Genomic DNA, 21506 nt, shown 5'->3' on the forward strand with positions numbered 1-21506 from the left:
AATGTTAGATAGGTGTAGGTTCGAATCCCCAAGCGTTAGAAATTTTAAGTTAATGTAAATAAAATTGCGATAGGTAAATCGAAAAAATATTTTGAATGTACCATAAAGTAATAATAATAATTAATATGTGTAACTTGTATCATTATTTTTTGATTAACATTCCCTAAATTGTCTGGATTAATTTTTGACTGTTTCGGACTAATTCCGGATTCACAAGTTAAAATTAACTGATTAATTTCGGACTTCATCGGACCAACTCCGGTTTGACTAGTTGTTCACAAACCGTATAGAGTTCGGATTTTTCCGGATTAATTTCGGGTGACAAAAACCTGACCATAAACCGCATTGTTTCGGACAAATTTCGGATTAGTCCGAAATCTGTCCGGTTTTTTAACCAGGGATATAACATATTTTTGAAAAAATTTTTTCATTTTGTGACTTTGGTTACATTAAATATAAAATCATTTCTGCACAATATTACAATTTTTTAAAATTAGTCGGCGACTACTTTAGTTAAAATAAAATGGATTGACACAGTTATAAAATCGTTTTTTATTAAAATAAAATCTAAGATGATTTAAGGTTAAATATTTTCAATGATAATTATATGTATGAACACTGTTTTTTTTAATGCGGCGAATTGCCATTTAGGTCTAGACAGGAATGCACAGTGGTTCAGAATTACAATTTAGTGTTCATAATCACCTACAGCCTACAATTTTTGATCAAATTTGACTTTCTTTTTTTCTAAATCTTCAGCGATAAATTCCCCAGATCGCTATTGAGCCGGAATTTCGAATTTCATTTCACAATATAGTTTATTTAAACAATTAAGTGAAAAATTTAACCTACAATTGCAATATTTGTTAAATATTTTTGAAAAAAATATTAAATTAACTATCTTTTTAAGTATCTTAACAATAACACGTATGTCCAAAGACATAAAACACATAATTAAAAATATTATTCTAATTGTTGTTAACAATAGTTTTAAATAAATACCTATAAATAATAAAAAAAGAAAATATTGCTTTTTTTGCAGCAATAATTTAAATAATGGTTTAAACAAAAGATAGAATAGAAAAATAATTGTGAATAATAATTATTATTATAAATAAATAAAATTAATTAATGAATTAGGAGCTTTTTTATGTACATTAAAAAATGTTATAAAAATGCACTGAGATAGGAAATAGTATTCACTTATCTTTAGATAAATAAACATTTAGTTAAATAGTTGTTTAAACAAATTATTGTTATTTATTTACTTTTAACTAGTTATATATATGCATTGATCGTAATTTCTTCTTTATATCTTAGGTATCATACTTCTGCTTTTTCGTAGAGGAACCTTTGCTTTGTTATCCTCCAAATTTTTAATAATTATTTTAACAAATTATCCTTAGAAAAACATTAAAAATTAATAAATAATAATAATTTGTTTAAACAACTATTTAACTAAATGTTTATTTATCTAAAGATAAGTGAATACTATTTCCTATCTCAGTGTATTTTTATAACATTTTTTAATGTACATAAAAAAAGCTCTTAATTAATTAATTTTATTTATTCATAATAATAATTACACAGGCCAACAAAATTTGATTTAATTGTCTGATACAATACTTTTCCGAAGGATTTCGACGTGCTGAATCCGAATCTAGCCTTAAAATAGACCCATCACGTCAGGTTTTTGAGATATTTTAACCTAAAAGTGCAAAAAACCTGTTTTTAGTTTTATTTGATGTCATGTAACATCAAGAGATAATTTTTTATTTAAAAAGTCAATATTGATTTTAAAAGTACTACTCTTCCCCTTTAATATCCATTTTGAAAATTTAAAAAATCTTCATTTGTCTCTGAGTAATCGTTCATTGAATTTTTTGAGTTTGGTGAATTCTTCGAAAACTGAGTAGAAACAGACAAAACTTCGATAATAAAGCAGATTTTAACTACAAACATCTAAATTTTAAATAGTTCTAAAAATTTTCGAGATAACTGAATACGAATTCGATATCAAATTGACAGAATTCAAAATGGCATATTTAAAAAATATACACACAATTTTAAATAAATCGTCTGCCATATTGTATGTGCCATTTTGAATTTTGTGAATCTAATATCGAATTCGTATTCAGTTTTATCGAAAATCCTCAAAACTAATTAAAATTTAGATGTTTGAAGTTAAAATCTGCTTTATTATCGTAGTTTTGTCTGTTTCTACTCAGTTTTCGAAGAATTCGCCAAACTCAAAAATTTCAATGAACGATTACTCAGAGACAAATAAAGATTTTTTAAATTTTCAAAATGTATATTAAAGGGGAAGAGTAGCACTTTTAGACACAATATTGACTTTTTAAATAAAAAATTATCTCTTGATGTTACATGACATCAAATATAACTAAAAACAGGTTTTTTGCACTTTTAGGTTAAAATATCTCGAAAACCTGACGTGATGGGTCTATTTTAAGGCCGGATTCGGATTTAGCACGTCAAAAACCTTCGGAAAAGTATTATCTGATTCTTGAAAAGTAAATCTTGTTGGCTTGTGTTATTATTCACAATTATTTTTCTATTCAATCTTTTGTTTAAACCATTATTTACATTATTGCATCAAAAAAAGCAATATTTTCTTTTTTATTATTTATAGGTATTTGTTTAAAACTATTGTTAACAACAATTGGAATAATGTTTTTAGTTATGTGTTTTGTGTCTTTGGACATATATGTTATTGTTAAGATACCTGAATAGTTGATTTAATATTTTTTTTCAAAAATATTCAACAAATATTGCGATTGTAGGTTAAATTTTTCACTTAATTGTTTAAATAAACTATATTGCAAAATAAAATTTGAAATTCCGGCTCAATGGCGATCTGGGGAATTTATCGCTGAAGATTTAGAAAAAAAAGTCAAATTTCATCAAAAATTGTAGGCTGTAGGTGATTATGAACACTAAATTGTAATTCTGAACCACTGTGGAGTGGTTCCTGTCCAGACATTGTTCATTACTGTCTGTTTTATTAATGTCTAAGATATTACCGAGTCCTTTCTGGACAGGAATGGTTCCTGTCCAGAAAGCAGAGAATACCTACTGTCTAAACGAAAAAAATTTTTTGGACAGGGATCATTCCTGTCCGGACAGTACCCAGTTATGTTTTTTTTATCAGTGTACCATTCGAAAGCTTATAAAATTCTACGTTAAATAATTATAATATAAATACTATTTTCATAAATTAGGTACACAAAGATTCTAGCAATCGACAAATTTAAAAAAAATAAAAATTTTTTTCTAATTTTTTAAACTTTTGCATATTTTTTAAAAATTGCAGACAAAATTTGAAACTTAAATAGATGTCATCATTTGAGTTTCATCTTTACTTTAAGACCAAAAAAGTTTAAAAAAATATTCGTTTTTCGAGATATCATTATAAATGTCAGAGCATGTTTTTTGACAACACAGCTACACATAAAAAAAGTTCTGATCTGGGAGTCTCACTATGTAGACTTTATGTTTTTTGGGTCGCTGAATCCGAATCCGAGGTCCATTTAACCTCATCAGATCAGGATTTTGAGATAACCTCAAAAAACCAATATGGCGGACACATTTTTGAAAAGTTCATTGGATTCGCTTGAAATTCGTTACTCGGGGGTTTTTGGGGTCGCTGATTACGAATCTGATGTCGGTTTTTTAAAATTCAAAATGGCGGATACAATATGGCTGACACAGACATATTGGATCCGCCATTTTGAATTTTTGAAATCTGACTTCAAATTCGTCATCAGCGACCCCAAAAACCCCAGAGTAACGAATTTCAAGCGAATCCGATGAATTTTTCAAAAACGTGTTCGCCATAGTGGATCCGCCATTTTGAATTTTTGAAATCACTTCAAATTCGTAATCAGCGACCCCAAAAACCCCCGAGTAACGAATTTCAAGCGAATCCAATGAACTTTTCAAAAATGTGTCCGCCATATTGGTTTTTTGAGGTTATCTCAAAATCCTGATCTGATGAGGTTAAATGGACCTCGCACGGTGCTTTTTAAACCGATTTAACTGAAAGGTTCTGGCACCTGAAATTTTCTTCTTGATTTCGATTCTAGATCACAAGTACATCATTTTCCAACAAAAACGAAAATCTTCTGTGGAGCCGTTTTTAAGAAAAGTTGATTTAAAAATTCAAAATAACGAAAATTCAGATACACATTTAAGAAAGAATATCATCAGAAAAAACTTGTATACATTAAAAAGCAATTTTTATATGATTACCAATGTCCTATACCTATAAAATTATAATAGTTTACGTCAGAGACGAAGAAAACTAACCTTTTGCATGTGCTTTCAGTTTTTCTTTATTAAAAACTAGTTAAAATGAAACAACTTGCTTTAAGAATTTTATTTTCGCACAGTTTTTAATAATAATGAAATGTAACATTTTATAATCTAGGAAAATGTTACAATACAGTTATATATTATGTAACATATTATGTAATTTATAATTATGTAAACATGTATAAATATAACATAATATAAAATATAACACAACCCCAAAAAAAGTATCCTGCGCAAAAGATCATAGTACGATAACCCTATGTATTTTGGTAGGCTGAACACGAATCTGAAGTCTGATTTGCTCCTTCATGTCAAGATTTTTTTCTAACACCAAAAAACATGTTAGATTTTATGTAATAATTTTGGTAACATACAAATTTTTTAAAATTGATTAGATTCGTTTCAAACTTGTTTGTCGGCGTTTTTTAAGGTCGCTGATTACGCATCTGGTGTCAGATTTTAAAAATGCAAAATGTCGGATCCAATATGGCAGACAAATTTTTTAATTTTTTTGGATTATCACTTTACTTGGAATCTAGGGGTTTTCGGGGTCGCTGATTTCAAATTTGTAGTCAGAATTTCAAAATCTAATATGGCGGTCATTTTTTCGAAAATTGTTTTATTATGATTTAAAATGGGTAAAATGTACAGTTTTTATCTACAGTAGTTTAAAGTTACGGTACATCCGAAAAAACTCAAAAAATGTTGCTCAGGAGTTTTTTAAGTCCCTGATTACGAATCAGAATTTTAGAATTCAAAATGCAGGATCCAATATGACAAGCAAGTTCTTAAAAAATCTATCGAATTTACACGAAACCTGTTGCTCAGGGGTTTTAGTGATTTCATATAATGATTCTGAAGTCAGGATTTCAGAATTCCAAATTGCGAATCCAATATTGCAAACAAGTTTTTAAAAAATCTTTCGAATTCACACGAAGCCTGTTACTGTGTGTTTTTTTGGGGTTCTTAATGACTTGTTTGCAATATTGGTCCCTAATATCCGCAATTTGAAACCCCCAATTATCACGTTTCGTGTGAATTCGGGAAATTTTTCAAGAACTTGTTCGTCATATTGAATTTACCATTTTGAATTCTTAAATGCTGATTTCTGATTTGTAATCAGCGACTCCGAAAACCCCTAGATACCAAGAAAAGTAAAAATCCAAAAAATTTTAAAAACTTGTCAGCCATATTGGATCCAGCATTTTTCATTTTTAAAATCTGAATTAGTAACCATAAAAAATTACTTTTTTTAATATCTACAAGTTTTTTCTGATGATATTCTTTCTCAAATATATATTTCTTGAAGAAAAGCTGACTTTTCGTTGTTTTGAATTTTTAAATCAACTTTTCTTAAAAACGGCTCCACAGAAGATTTTCGTTTTTGTTGGAAAATGATGTACTTGTGATCTAGAATCGAAATCAGGAAGAAAATTCCAGGTGCCAGAACCTTTCAGTTAAATCGGTTTAAAAAGCACCGTGCTCGGATTCGGATTCAGCGACCCAAAAAACATAAAGTCTACATAGTGAGACCCCCAGATCAGAACTTTTTTTTGTGTGTGGCTGTGATTAATGCATCAATTAATGCATTGAATTAGTTAATTTTGTATGGTTTTTGACTGAAAATGCTCTGACGTTTATAATGATATCTCGCGAACCGAATAACATTTTTTTACCTTTTTTGGTCTTAAAGTAAATATAAAACTTGAATGATGACATCTATTTTAGTTTCAAATTTTGTCTGCAATTTTTAAAAAATATGCAAGAGTTTAAAAAATTGTAAAAAAAAATTATCATTTTTTAATTTTTTTTTAAATTTGTCGATTGCTAGAATCTTTGTGTAATTAATAAAAATTTTAAGGTGTATATTATTTAAAGTGGAATTTTATAAGCCTTCAAATGGTACATTTGTAATGATAGGGTTTTTATTTGCTGAGAATTCGCTCGCCGGATGGAGTCCGGGTTCCCTTAAATATTAATTAAATAAATAATTATCCATTGTTAATGGCGTAAGGCGCCATATATTGAGCTTAACTTGATTTCTGTGATTCTGAGTAAACCCTAGTAGAAATTTGTCCTAGTTATTATAAAGGAACTGTCCAGTCGCACTTGAAATTGTCTAGTTACTTTACTAGCCACCTGGCTAATAACTGGAATGGAGTGTCACGCTTTTTTCATCAAGTTATTATCTAGCCCAACTTTATAAATTCTGGTCAACGGTTCTGTAGAAAAACTAGACAAATTAATTTTTTTAAAATACTGAAAATTTGTTTAATATTAAGATTTACTGTAGTTAACACATTTATTTCATGCAATTAATATAAAATTTCTATTTACTACCAAAGAAATTCAATAAAAAATATTTTTGGAAAATTTCTGTATCCATTATAATATATAGGGTGATGTGGGGTGATGTGAAACATGGGGGGATGTGCAACACCGCCGATTTCTGATCTACAGTTCGATATTGAACAGAGCCAAGTATTGCCATTTGTTTGTGTCCTCAGTAGCTTGTTTTTGATATAAAACTCACGAGACAGCTCACAGCTAGGTTTACTGTACGTAAGTTGACTTAAATTTCTCGAGAAGGAAATATTTCTCGCGCTTTACATTTCTAGTCGTTTCGTGAAGGGTTTTAATTTATTTTATATAGATAAGAATGTGTTTATTTTTCCTTTTTAAGTGTTTTTAAATATCTATTATATTTTGTGTTTCCATTGCATTGAATTGCGTACAAATCATTTATTACAAAATATCATATTTGGGGTGATGTGCAACACTTTTTTTTGGGGTGGACGTAACTACTTTTTACGTGCCATAACTGCGATTCACATGATGAATAAAAAATTCTTAGTTATTTTCCTTTAATTATATTTCTCATTCAGTTATTAATAAATAAAAAATTAAACAAAAAAATTTTTTTTTTCTTTGGTGAAATCTCTACTTTTCAGAGGTCAACTATACCTCAGTAAATTTTTTTTGGCAGATTTCGATTAGTTTGCATTAAAAAAGCCTAAAATTAATAATTAAAGAGATGTTCATCGATATTTATGCATTACATACCTGAATTTTACTGGTGTTGCACATCACCCCAACTTTTTTGGAAAATGCAAAAACAGACGTTTTTGAAAAAGCGAAAAATTTGTAGGAAAAATTTAAAATTCTGAAAATCTAATAATGCAGAAATATTCTTTTATAATGCTTCTAAGTCATTCAATTTTGAAATATTTAAAAATTTAATTATTTGACATCAGGGACCGTCACGGAAATCAAATTTTGATTTCGTTACGATATTCCAAAACAAAACGAAATTATTAATGTATTTTGATTTTGATTCGGTAACGAAACAAAATGTACTTCCTATTTTGATTCTGATACTGTAACGAAACAAAATTTACTTTCTATTTTGATTCCGATACTGTAACGAAACAAAATTCACTTTCTATTTTGATTCCGATACTGTAACGAAACAAAATTCACTTCCTATTTTGATTCCAATAATGTAACGAAACAAAATTCACTTCCTATATTGATTCTGATACGTTAACGAAACAAAATTTACTTCCTATTTTGATTCTGATATTATAATATTGCAATTCGGTTTTCTTATAGAAACAGAAGTCGATTCGAATTCTATTTCAGATTTCGTATGTAAAAATGATATTATCTTCTGATATCAGGGACCGTCACGGAATTAAAACAAAATTAAAAAATACTTTTGTTTTGATTCGGATATGGGTATCAGAATCAAAATTCTACTCTATTTAGTTCTGATTCCAATATCAAAATCAAAATTCAACTCTATTTCGTTTTGGTTCTAATATCAAAATCAAAATTCAACTCTATTTCGTTTTGGTTCCAATATCAAAATCAAAATTCAACTCTATTTCGTTTTGGTTTCAATATCAAAATCAAAATTCCATTCTATTTCGTTTTGGTTCCAATATCAAAATCAAAATTCCATTCTATTTAGTTTTGATTCCAATATCAAAATCAAAATTCTTTTTTGTTTTAATTTTGATAAAATACTACTGCGCATGTATAAGTCTCATTGAACCTAAATTTTGTTGCAAATGTCAAATATATCAGAAGATAATATCATTTTTACATATGAAATCTGAAATAGAATTCGAATCGACTTCTGTTTCTATAAGAAAACCGAATTGCAGTATTAAAATATCAGAATCAAAATAGGAAGTAAATTTTGTTTCGTTAACGTATCAGAATCAATATAGGAAGTGAATTTTGTTTCGTTACATTATCGGAATCAAAATAGGAAGTGAATTTTGTTTCGTTACAGTATCGGAATCAAAATAGAAAGTGAATTTTGTTTCGTTACAGTATCGGAATCAAAATAGAAAGTAAATTTTGTTTCGTTACAGTATCAGCATCAAAATAGGAAGTACATTTTGTTTCGTTACCGAATCAAAATCAAAATACATTAATAATTTCGTTTTGTTTTGGAATATCGTAACGAAATCAAAATTTGATTTCCGTGACGGTCCCTGTCTGATATATTTGACATTTGCAACAAAATTTATGTTCAATGAGACTTATACATGCGCAGTAGTATTTTATCAAAATTAAAACAAAAAAGAATTTTGATTTTGATATTGGAATCAAAACTAAATAGAATGGAATTTTAATTTTGATATTGGAACCAAAACGAAATAGAATGGAATTTTGATTTTGATATTGAAACCAAAACGAAATAGAGTTGAATTTTGATTTTGATATTGGAACCAAAACGAAATAGAGTTGAATTTTGATTTTGATATTAGAACCAAAACGAAATAGAGTTGAATTTTGATTTTGATATTGGAATCAGAACTAAATAGAGTGGAATTTTGATTCTGATACCCATATCCGAATCAAAACAAAAGTATTTTTTAATTTTGTTTTAATTCCGTGACGGTCCCTGTTTGACATGTTTTTCGTCCAACGAAAAAAAACGTTGCACATCACCCCACATCACTCTACATAATAAATGGAATAGAATAAAAAATTATATAATATTTTATAATTTTTAATTAATTAGTTGAATTATTATATAAAAACAATGTAAATAGTAAATTATTACATGTAATTTTCTACATTACTTTCTGATTTTTAATTTAATTAAAAAAAATTCTAAATTCGAATATCCTAAATATTTACTGTTTTCAAACAACTTTCATTTTTTTAATGCACTATTATTAACAATAACACTGAAACAAATATTTTTTATTAGTATAAACAATTATAATCTATATAAACCTTAAAACGATAACGCAATTTCACCGAAAAAATCTTGGGGGGTAAAACGGGGAGCGAACCCGGGTCCCGCTGGACTAAAGTCGCACCGCTTAACGCACTCGGCCGTTCAACGCAATTGATACTGAGAATTAATAACCACTGCACATATGTTTGAGTTCAGTACCGTAACTAGAGTTTTTAAGCATTGGTATATACTTTTAATATTTTCTATGTAATAAAACATTTTAAATGATTTTTTAATTATTATAACTTTTTAGTAATTTAATTTACAACGTTAACAATTAATAAATAAATTGTTTACTGTAATTAAATTTTTAATTATTTTTATTAATTTGTTATAAATTATTATAAATATTTATTAATTAATTTTATTATTTAATATGATTAATTGATTATTAATTAATAATAATAAATTCATTAAATTTTTAATTAATAGAAAATTATAATTAAACTAAAATGGAATTTAAAAAAATTAATTTTAACTAATTTTATTATTTTTATATTTATAATAAATGATTGTAAAGATTTATTAATTATTTTTATTAATTAATATTATTAATTTATTTTATTTATTATTAATATTATTAATTTATTTTATTAATTAATAATATTATTAATTAATTTGATTAATTAATATTATTAATTTAAAATAATAAATTGATTAAATTTTTAATTAATAACAAATTAAAATGAAAAGTTTTAAAATATTGAAAAGAATAAGAACAAATTTATCTCTAGCAAATAATCAGTCGAGCTGTCTAGTTATTAGACATTATTGCAGTGTCATCGACACGAAAAACTTAGAACTATAATTTCTAGGAGTACTTTAAAGTAACGTTAAAAAAACTAGACAGAAGTTATGTCTAGCCAATATCAAATTCAACTTGAATCTTTCACGAAGAGCGTTGGTCAGTAATTTTACAGTTATTTACCAGTCCACCTAGAATCAGCGTCCGTGACAAAAACTGTCCAGTAACTTGAACAATCGAGTGGCTCCATGACAAATTTCTACTAGGGAAGGTGTAGTCAATAACGAGGCGAGAATTAAACGTTCGAAAGAAAAGTATATTATAATAAAATAATATTTTACAAAAAATAATAAATAATTAGAAATTAGAATTAACAATAATAAAGTAAAAAATAATAATAATAATTCAAGTACGACAAAAATAAAATAATGATCGAGAATCTAATCGAGAAATAATAATAACAATAATTTAATTTCGAGACGCGAGTAAATTAACATTTACTAATCAAATAATTATTAACAATAAAAATAACTGAGAACGCGAGTTATAAAATATTTGAAATTAGTTTACATATGTTTTCGTTTTGTCTGAAACTATCGCATACTATCGAGTTTATAATTCACGAAACTAGTCTAGAATTCGTTCCATAATCTATCGTTACCGACGCGACCAAGACGTGCACTCTGAGGAAACTGAATCTGCTCTTCGTTTAGGCAGAAACAAGATTCTAATACATTCTAATAATAATAATAATAATAATAATAATAATAATAATAATAATAATAATAATCTCCGCCGAATATCATTGATGTCTTAGATGTGCTGGTAGAAGCGGGTTCACTGCCAAACATCATTGATTTCTTTGATGTGCTGGGAGAAGTGGTCCCGCTGCCAGACACGACTGGCATCATGGATATGTTCGGTAGACCTTTCCGTGGTGGCGGGGCTTTTCACTAAAGGGCAACTAAACAGCAAGAAAGAATGGATTCACAAAATTCAAAGAAAGTACCCCATGTGAGCAGGCCAAAAACGGGAAATCTCACCATCGGTCCCAAGACTGATGCTCAAGTGCGCGCGGATTGTGGGGGCGCACAATTTCTTGCAGTGCCACGGGTGAAGGCCTAAGCACAACTGTTCGGTTTCGGGATATGTAAGGCTGCGGTTACACCTCTGCAGGCAGCCTGCCTGCCTGCAGGTTGTCATGGTAACGTACAAGAGTAAGAGAGTCAGTGACTTTAAACTTCTCCCTTACTCTCGTTGCTCCTGCCTGCGCAGGCAGGCAGCCTGCAGAGGTGTAACCGCAGCCTAAGATTTACATACATTTTGAGGTTAGGAAGCCCATATCCCGAAGTCGTCTCCCGCACCCGACTCAGTTGTGCTTAGGGCTTGATCGTGGAGAAATTGGATCCACAGAACATTGTGGAAGGAGAAAGAATAAGAAAGGGAAGCGCGTCGAGCCTTCTGAGTGTGTCAAGCTGCAGTAGCGGAAAGACCGTACATAGCGCTATCCACTCAGAACTAGACGACGAGGCAATAGAAGAGACTCGCGAGATATGCTCGCGGCTCAGAAAGGAGGAGGCGACTTGCCTCGACAAAATGGAGTTGGAGGTCGCAAAGATGATAAAATCTTGCGACATTCAGAAGAACGTCAACAGGACGGTAAAAGATGGACTCAAAGCCATCGAAGTCCTGTTGAAAGAGGCAAAAGTAAAGCATGTCGCGGCCGATGAGTCGGACTTCGATTTGGCATGCGTTCTTAGCGGTGCGGAGTGTAACCGCAAGGACCATAGGGAGAGGAGAGAGCGTTCCTATAGGCGTAATCTCAAAAGCGTCCTAAGAGATGCTCAAAAACGGAAGCGAGAGGGTGACAGTCCAGGGGAGACTTGAACCCAAACCGATAAGAGGAAAAAGGAGGAAGCTCCTCCAATGGAAACGGAAGTACCAGATCCAAAGATTCCTCAAATAAAAAGAATGGGGTCAAAAAGATCCGCAGTTCTAATCCGAGTCGGTCAAGGATTAACGTTTGTTGACGTTCTGGGTAAACTTCGGAAAGAGGTCAACCCGAACGACTGCCATACGAGAATAGTAGCAGCGAAAGCTACAAAGAAGGGAGACCTTCTGATTAAGATCAGAGGAGGCTCCGACAAGGGCGCTTTCACCGCTGAGATCACCAAAGCGGTTGGAAGCATGGGTAAGGTGCAGTCGTTGGATCGAAGAGTTACACTCGAGATCCGTGATTTGAATTACCTTACCTAAGAAACCGAGGTGCAACAAGTGTTGTCGGAAGCGATAGGAAATTCAGGATGCAGGAAAGTGACGGTCTTAAGACCCAACCGCCGAGGGATGAAGCTCGCGGTTGTAGTCACCAACCCGGAAGAGGCGAACAGGCTGGAGAAATTGGGACACGTAAAAATTGGTTTTATGTGTTGCCCAATTAGAAAAAGAGTAATGGTCGTCCGGTGTCATCGATGCTTGGGATACGGTCATATTGGAGCGAAATGCCAGAAGGTGGACAGATCGGCTGCGTGCTTTAAGTGCGGTGAAGCCGGTCACAGGTTCTCCAACTGTAAGAAGAGCCCAAGTTGCTTTTTATGCAAGGAAAAGTTTGGCAATAAGGTATCAACCACCCATATTGCAGGCAGCGGAGGATGCGGAGTCTTCATAACGGCCCTTGAGGAGGCGATGAAGACTCTCGCAAGAACTAAAAGCAAATAAATAGTATTAAAAGGAGCAAGTCGAGAACTTCGTAACCTCGGTTATGTCGAGGAAGGATCTCGACGGCCGCCAAAAGGCGTGATTTAAACAGCTTTTAATTTTTTGTTTGTTTTTTATTAATTTATTTTGTGATTTATTTGTCCTTATACATTTTTTAATTTGTTTTGTGTTTTTTATTCGTCTTTATGCAGTTTTATCTTTTCGGGCTGGTAGTAGGTCGCCAGTTATTAAATTTACTATGATATATATTTATTTTTCTTTTTTTATACCTATTTTCTTTTGTTTTATCATACCAACCCCACATAGCCTTGGAGTGCGGAGTCCAAGGTATCTGTAGGCAGATTTCCCAAAAGTCCCTAAGCAAATAATAATAATAATAATAATAATAATAATAACAAGATTCTAATACATTCTAATTCGAATAGATTCTAATACGCTGCCGATATTCTTGTCCGACGCGAAAGATTTGTGAATTAGGAACTCAACTGTCGATTTCTTATCCAGGGTGCTCCCTAAGGGAAGGAATCGTCTCCGTAGCTTAGCCTCAGGTGTAATAAGAGCTCCTATATACACCTGGGGGGCAGAGTATAGGAAAAGGAAATCTTTACCACGAGGTCCTCTTGTGAGAGCTCCCGCAGGGAGGTCCAAGTGGTAAAAGGGCTAGGGAGTGAGTTCGTAACCATTCTTCCCAAGGAACTCCATGAAGCATGTCAGGCTACGAACTGAGGAGTTATATTATAGCCCATCGTTACACATTTGTTTTTACAGAAGAATCGTGATTTAAAGTTTGGTACCTATGTTTTTGGGCCATGCGCGTGGAACCGAACCAAAAATTTCCGACGTTAGTGTATGCTAACACAAAATCTTAATCTTAAAGTAGTAGAAAATTGACTGTAATAAATATTATTTGATTAAATTAAATATTTAATTGATGATAGTCAAGTAATCGGTTATTTGAATAAAATAAATTTTTTTTAGTGTACAAAGAGCGCTAGTGACAAGTTTCTAAGAGCAAATTGATCAGCAAGTTCGTGTCTTTTTAACCCATGGTTTAGTCCCAGCGCATTTTCTTTATGCTAAGCGATTAATATAAACAAATAAAAATAATTATTTATTGTCGATGATCAAACATTCATTTTCTGCAGCTGGATTATTTTCTACTAAAATTCGGTCACGATTAGGAGATAAAAGTTTTGACAGTCTATGTTTTTTACGTGCGTACTTTTAAAGAAATTTACTTTTAAATCATGTCAGCGATTAGACCTTCAACATGTGGAAAGGGAAATTTTTCCCTTTCCTCTTTGTAATTACAAGAGAAAGGGTAAAAACCTCTTCATCGTCCGTGCGGTTGATATAGTCAAACACTTTAATTTTTCGCGACGTGAACTCTGTTGCTCTCTGCGCATGCGCAGACCGTACCAAGGTCGCAATGACATCACCATGCGAAAATACATATCTTGTTTTGAATGATACTTAGCTGTTTTCTCATTCTTTCAGTTATGCAAGGTGTAGTTACCAAATTTGATACTTCAGTTCACCATTTTCATAAAGAAAATGTGAATTTATATTTATTTACGCAAATGGGAACCGCGAAAAAATGCTTCACTATTCGATCTATAATGAAGAATTTTTCGTGGTTGCCATTTGCGTAAATAAATATAAATTCACATTTTCTTTATGGAAATGGTGAACTAAAGTATCGAATTTGGTAACTGGTGTAGTTACCAAATGCAAGGTGTGCATAACTGAAAGCATGAGAAAACAACTAAGTATCATTTAAAACAAAATGTGCACTTCCACATGGTGCTGTCAATGCATTCTTAGTACGGTCTGCGCTTGTGCAGAGAGCAACAGAGTCTTAGGTCGCCAAAAATTAAAGTGTTTGACTATATCAACCGCACGGACGATGAAGAAGTTTTTACCCTTTCCCTTGTAATTACAAGGAGGAAAGGGAAAAATTTCCCTTTTCACATGTTGAACGTCCAATCGCTCTCTGGAACTACTTCATTATCTGTGCGGTTGATATACTCAAACAGATTATTTTTTGCGACGCGTCAAAAATGCTATTTTGCAAGTCATTTTAAATAGTTATTTTAATAATTGCTTTTCTTTGCTCATAGTCAAAAATGATTTCATTGAAAACTTTGACACTCTAATTTTCCATTTTCGTAAAGAAAGTGTAAAAATTTTATTTTTTGTGGAAGAAATGGATGTTACAAAAGTGCGATTTAAGTGCTTGGTTTGCTTACCTTTTGGTTTGTTTACATTTCACAACTTGGACATAACCTTAAAATGTTGTTTTATGTTCACAAAATTTTTAACATAATTCTGTTATCGCAATAAAAAACAATTAACATTGCATAATACTATTTGTTTTTAGTAATAAAAAATGAATTAGAACTTTTATATGTATTACTTTATTTTTAAAAATATTTAAAGAGAAACTTAATATAATATGCTGAATTGTTTTGTTTTATATTCACAATATTTTCAAATATGCTTTATTTTCAATTGAATTTTATCTGCCTTTTTTTTTTTATTATAATATTATATACTAGTCAAAAGTATTACCGGTAAAGCGGTTTTACCGTATTACCGGTAATTGAAAAAGTCGGTAAATTTACAATCCCTAATTCTGGAAAGTATTTATACTTTTTCAACTGTCTAACAACTAGTTGTCTGAAGGGTTACAAATGACAATAGGCACAATATAGAAAACTGTCTAGAAACAATAAAGAATCTAGTACTACGAAGCAGAACCTAGAAACTTCTATGACTTTCCACACGGGACCCTTTCAAATGTATTTGTAGAAACTAAAACCCGTCGAAGACGGGTATGACAGCAAGTTTAATAATAAAAATTTTATATTACGATGGATATATATTTCTATCTATAGTTTATTGTAACATACAAAGACTATTTTTTCCGATAAAACTTGATCCTATGTAAAAAAAATCTTTATTTCTTCAGAAACAACGTCAACGTCGAGGGTGCAACTCACAAGCAGGTAGTCGACCTGATAAAATCCGGAGGTGACGTTTTGACCTTAACTGTGATCTCAGTAACACCACAGGAAGCAGAGAGATTAGAACCATGCGAGGATATAAGGTACACATTTCCTCTTTTATATTTACTTTAAGAAGATCTAATTTCGATTATTTGCAAATAATCTTTAAGCAGACTTATAAAATTCTAAATATACTTTTTACTAAGAAAAGAAAAGAAAAAAACAATTTTTTTTATAAAACATTTTTTAATTTTAGTAATATTTACATTTCCGTCCCTAATGAGAAGATGGTTAATTTTTCAAAAAAAGTTTTTTTCTTTTCTCTATGTTTCTAAAAATAAAATAATATGAAAGTAATTAACAATCTATATTTATTGGAAGTCGTACAGAAAGTATTTTCCCAGGTATACAAATTTCAATTCAGTACCGACCAGTCACTGGGAGTATCTCTAGATACTGACAGAAAATCTGATAAGTGACTGGTTGAAAATGCTATTTATCAGTCACTTGTCAGAATATCTGTCCAGAATAAAATACAATTTTTTCTGACTTTTATTATTATTTTTGTATTATAGTATTATATACTAGTGAAAAGTATTACCCGTAATTTATCAGTCATAATTTATTTTTATTGTCATAATTTAGCTATTTTATTTATAATTGTTTAATTATATTTTTTGTTTATTTAAATATTTAAGCTTAATTAACAATTGAGGAGCCGGAAAGAAGAACTCTCCGAGAGCCCGAACATACTCCCTAATGGGGAATCTACACTTCGAACTAAGATGCATATAAGCCCCAAGTTGATGCGGGCAATCTGCGGAGTGCCCAAGCGGCTGCGGGCAATGTTACTTAGGGGACATTCCAGTTCAAAATGTCAAAAAAATCGATTTTTATTGTTTTTGCTTCCTCATAAGGAAGCTTTGCATTCGTGACGATTTTCAATTTTTCAAAAGAAGGTTATATGGACTCATTTTCATCTATAACATATGTATATTCAATTCTGAGCAAATGTCCAGATGCATGTGTGTGTGTATGTGTGTATGTGTGTGTGTGTGTATGTCACAAAAATTGTGTACAAATTATCTCAAACAAATTTTGATGGATTGTCTTGAAATTTTGCAGGTTTATTGCAGTCATTAATACCTAAAATCTGACACAAGGATTTTCAAAAATATCTAAAAAAAAAAATTTTATACAATTTTTTTAAAATTCAAAAAAAATTTTTTTTTGTATTTTTGTAAATAATTTTTTTATCTGTTAATATTTTAATTAATTATTCTCAAAATTACATTCCTGACCGCGGGCAGTTAGTAAAATGCCTAAATTTGAATGTATAAAAACAGGTAATAAGCAAAGTACCTAGGCAGTTTACATACTGCCAAAGACGTTTCAGGCAATTAGAAAAATGTATTGAAAGTAGCAATGGGGTGAAAATTTCTCAACAGGCCACCTGAAATGGACTTTTCAAATTTCAAATATTTTTTTCATAATCTTTTGTAGTAAGCCTAACTAAAAACATTTCTGATGTGCGTTTTCAAAAAAATTAATTTTTTAATTATTTATTAAAAATTGAAGTTTTTATTGCCTATCTAGAGGTTACAAATATTATTTGTTTTTAATAAACTTTTTTAAAATGAAAGTTTATTAAATTGAGGCCTTGGATCGAATAACTCGCCCGACGCTCGGAGGAACGCGCAACTGCCAGTCAGTGAGCAGTGAGCGCCTCTGGGCCACTAACTGCTGCCCGACTGGTATTAGCGCGTGTCTTCGAGCTTCAGGCGAGTTATTCGATCCAAGGCCTCAATTGTTCAGCAATCTGTGGAGGTAGAATTTTGAAAACTGTTTACAAATTTTTTTATTTAATCATATATTTCAACAAAAGAGAAAAAAAAATTTTATGGGAGTATATTTTTTATTAAAATGTGTTTCTATTAATCTATGCTACTTTAATTGAAACAAGAGTTCCAGATAAACAATATTTATAAGTGTAGAATAAATAAAAATTTTATTTGTTTAAAAGTATTCATTCAAATTTTTTTAAGCTTTGATTCAAAAATATAATTTGTTTAAATAATTATGTTTAATTCAAACATATTTTAAGTTTAGATTTCAACAAAAATTATGTTAAAAAATTTTATGTTTGATTTAAACTTAAAAGTTGATTATAAATAATTCTTAAATTAACCAAAAAATTTGTTTCAATTAAACTCAAATATGTTTCAGATTTAAAAAAAAATTTACAAGATATATAGTTGTATAAAAGTTATGCCACAGAAAAAATTTTGTGACTTTCAATATACATTTTTCTAATTACCTGAAACGTCTTTGGCAGTATGTAAACTGCCTAGGTATTTTGCTTATTACCTGTTTTTATACATTCAAATTTAGGCATTTTACTGCACCCTGGTGGCACTTATCCAAAGTAATTTCGAGTATATACTTTGAAGCAGCGCGGGACATTTCAAAATCAAACACCACCTATTGTGCGTTGGACTTTACACAACTTGTTAGTGAGTGAAAGAAGCTCTGGCACCAGGGTGCGCCTAAGTTTCTTCCTCTCGTTAGCAAGTTGTTTCACCAGTTCTATATAAGAAGAGACGCTTGCATTCTCAAACTTAGACAATTTTGTCTTTGTCTGATTTTTATCACATTCTGTTTTTAACAGAGTGTCCTAATTAAATTAATTATTTTTCTTTCTTTAGATTAGTAATTTAATTTTTTTTTGAAAATTTTTTTGCTATTTGTTGGTATTTGTAAAATATTGATTTCAAACGCTGGTTCAGTATTGGTAACCAATAAATAACCAAGCATTAATTTAATTTTAAAGCATTGGTCATTAATTGGTCATTAATATTGGTCTAATCTTTGTTGCCAATGAATATCCAAGGCTTGGAAAGTCCGGCATTTGCCTTGGCAGCCAATAGTGATCCAATATTGGCTGCCAATGCTTGGCAAAGTCGTGATCATCCCAAGACTCTGGCAAGAATAGCGCAATATTGGTTGTTAATGTTTGACCAAGAAAAAACTGTTGGCAGCCAATATTGGTCCATTATTTAGCCAATGGTGACCATTGGCAATTTCCCATTGGGTACTTTCAAAAGTTAATGCTTTTTAGAAATCTAAGATCAATTGGATAATTGTAAAAACTGAGTTGCTGAATAATTAGAAATTTTTGTTGTAAAATTAGCCGCATTCTCTAATTATTAATCTACAATCAAAATTTAAAAACAGACTAAAGATTGGTAATCAGGGACTACAACAATCTCCGAGTAACAAGTTTCGTGACAATTTAATAAATTTTTACATTTGGCATCTATCATATTGGATCCGCAATTTCGAATTTTTGAAAACTAACATCAGATTCGTCATCAACGATCCCAAAAACCCCCGAGTGACAAGTTTCAGGTAAAACTAGACAATTTTAAAACAAAATTTGCGCCATATTGGATTCGCCATTTTTAATTTTTAAAAACTAACATCAGGTTCGTCATCTGCGAACTCTGAAACCCCCGAGTGACAAGTTTCAGGTAAAACTAAACAATTTTTTAAAAATCGTTTGCCATATTGGATCCGACATTTTAAATTTTTAAAAGCCAACATCAGATTCGTCATCAACGATCCCAAAAATTCCTGAGTGACAAGTTTCAGGTAAAACTAGACAATTTAAAAAAAATCTTCCGCCATATTGGATCTGACATTTTTAATTTTTAAAAATTAACACCGGATTCGTCATCAGCGAACCCTGCAACCTCCGAGTGACAAGTTTCAGATAAAACTAAACAATTTTTTAAAAATCGTCCACCATATTGGATTTGACATTTTGAATTTTTAAATACTAACATCAGAATCGTCATCAGCGATCCCTAAAACCCCCGAGTGATAAGTTTCATGTAAAACTAAACAATTTTTAAAAAATAGTCCGCCAGATTGAATCCGCCATTTTAAATTTTTATAAACTGATGTCATATTCATAATCAGCAACCCCAAAAACCCCCGAGTAACAATTTTTAGTCGATTTTCAAATGTTTAAACAATTCGTGACTGTTAACAATAATTTATGAATTTTTTAAAACAATAGGAATTTTTTAACATGATCTAGGTTACATATTTTTAAAGCCCTATTCTTCCTGAAAAGAACGCACTAAATTTGACTCAAAAATATTAATTTTTGTTAAAGATATTGAGGTTTTTGTAGGTGGGACGTATACGTCCCACTGCCCCTCAAAGGGATAAGCAGAACCCAATCGAATGATTTAAATGTTTTCTTATTTGTATTTTGTAAAAAAGACAAACAAAAATGTATTTGGTGTTGCTGATCACAAATTAGATATCAAATTTTCAAAATTCAAAATGGCGGATCTAATATGGCGGAAGAAAAAATTGAAAATCAAGTGGATTTGCTTGAAAATCGTTACTCAGGAGTTTTTAGGGTCGCTGATTATGAATATGATATCAGATTTTTAAAATTCAAAATGGCGGATCTAATATGGCGGGTAATTTTTTTAAATTAATTAATTTTGAATTTAAAAAATCTAATATCATATTCGTAATCGGCGACCCCAAAAACCCTCCAGTAACGATTTTCAAGCAAATCCGATTCATTGTCATCATATCTATAAGTGGAACCTAAAAAACTGAAAAATTTCCAACTCCCTTTTTATTTATAAGAGAAATTCTGAATAAAAACATGTGTTTTTTTCATGTTTTGGGGAAAAAGTACACTAAAAAAAGACGGGAAGAAAATTCTACGTTTTTTGAGGTTCCACACCTAAAGAAATATCTAACGAAGAGAATATCACTTCGTTTTTGGTTTTATCTGTTTTAGAAAGTTTGGAATCGATCTTACCATAAGAAATGGACATTTTTGAAAATGTCGTATATCGCCGACATTTTGAAGTAAAAATGAAAATTTTTTTTTGCATATTCTTAAATAAATTATTTGTTACTTGTAAAAGAAATTTTATAAATAAATGTCATAGTTATTTTAATAATATATACTAAAAAGCCTTGTTTTTTCCTGTTTTGAACTGGAATGTCCCCTTAAATCGTTTTTTATTAACAGAAAATTGTAATTTTTATTGAAATGCAGCTTTTAATTATCTAAAATGTTGAAAAATGTAATTCTTTAAGCTTCCACTAGATTGAATTTAAAATTTATTAATTATCTTTTTCATATAAAATACGAAATCATGACATTATAGGCTTGTTTGTATTTTTTCCTTTGTATTTAGAATCTATTTAATTTCTGTGTATTGCTTTTGAAGTATCCGTGTGAAGAACAATTTTTAAAATTGACAGAAATCCCACAAGAAATGGATTCAGTTCGGCATATTAATGGTGAGGAGTCACTATTTGGTCTACAAGGATTTGTCAAATGCAATTGCACAAAAAAATGTATTTAAGTAAGGCTTGTAGGGGAGCGTGGGGGCATTGGAGCCCCTTA

The 21506-nt window shown here is 30.6% G+C and overlaps 1 protein-coding gene across 2 annotated transcripts in view; it reads left to right on the forward strand.

Annotated features, from left to right (window-relative positions):
* Positions 1–21506, forward strand: part of LOC122504517 (sorting nexin-27) — a 367585-nt gene that overhangs the window by 138178 nt on the left and 207901 nt on the right. For both annotated transcript variants that reach the window (XM_043615665.1, XM_043615666.1), the window contains exon 2: positions 16024–16161. In XM_043615665.1, coding sequence (XP_043471600.1) covers positions 16024–16161 — 138 coding nt within the window. The remainder of the gene's footprint in view (positions 1–16023; positions 16162–21506) is intronic.

This window comes from Leptopilina heterotoma, unplaced genomic scaffold, assembly GCF_015476425.1.
Source record: "Leptopilina heterotoma isolate Lh14 unplaced genomic scaffold, ASM1547642v1 Lhet_302, whole genome shotgun sequence".
NCBI classification, from domain to species: Eukaryota; Metazoa; Arthropoda; class Insecta; order Hymenoptera; family Figitidae; genus Leptopilina; species Leptopilina heterotoma.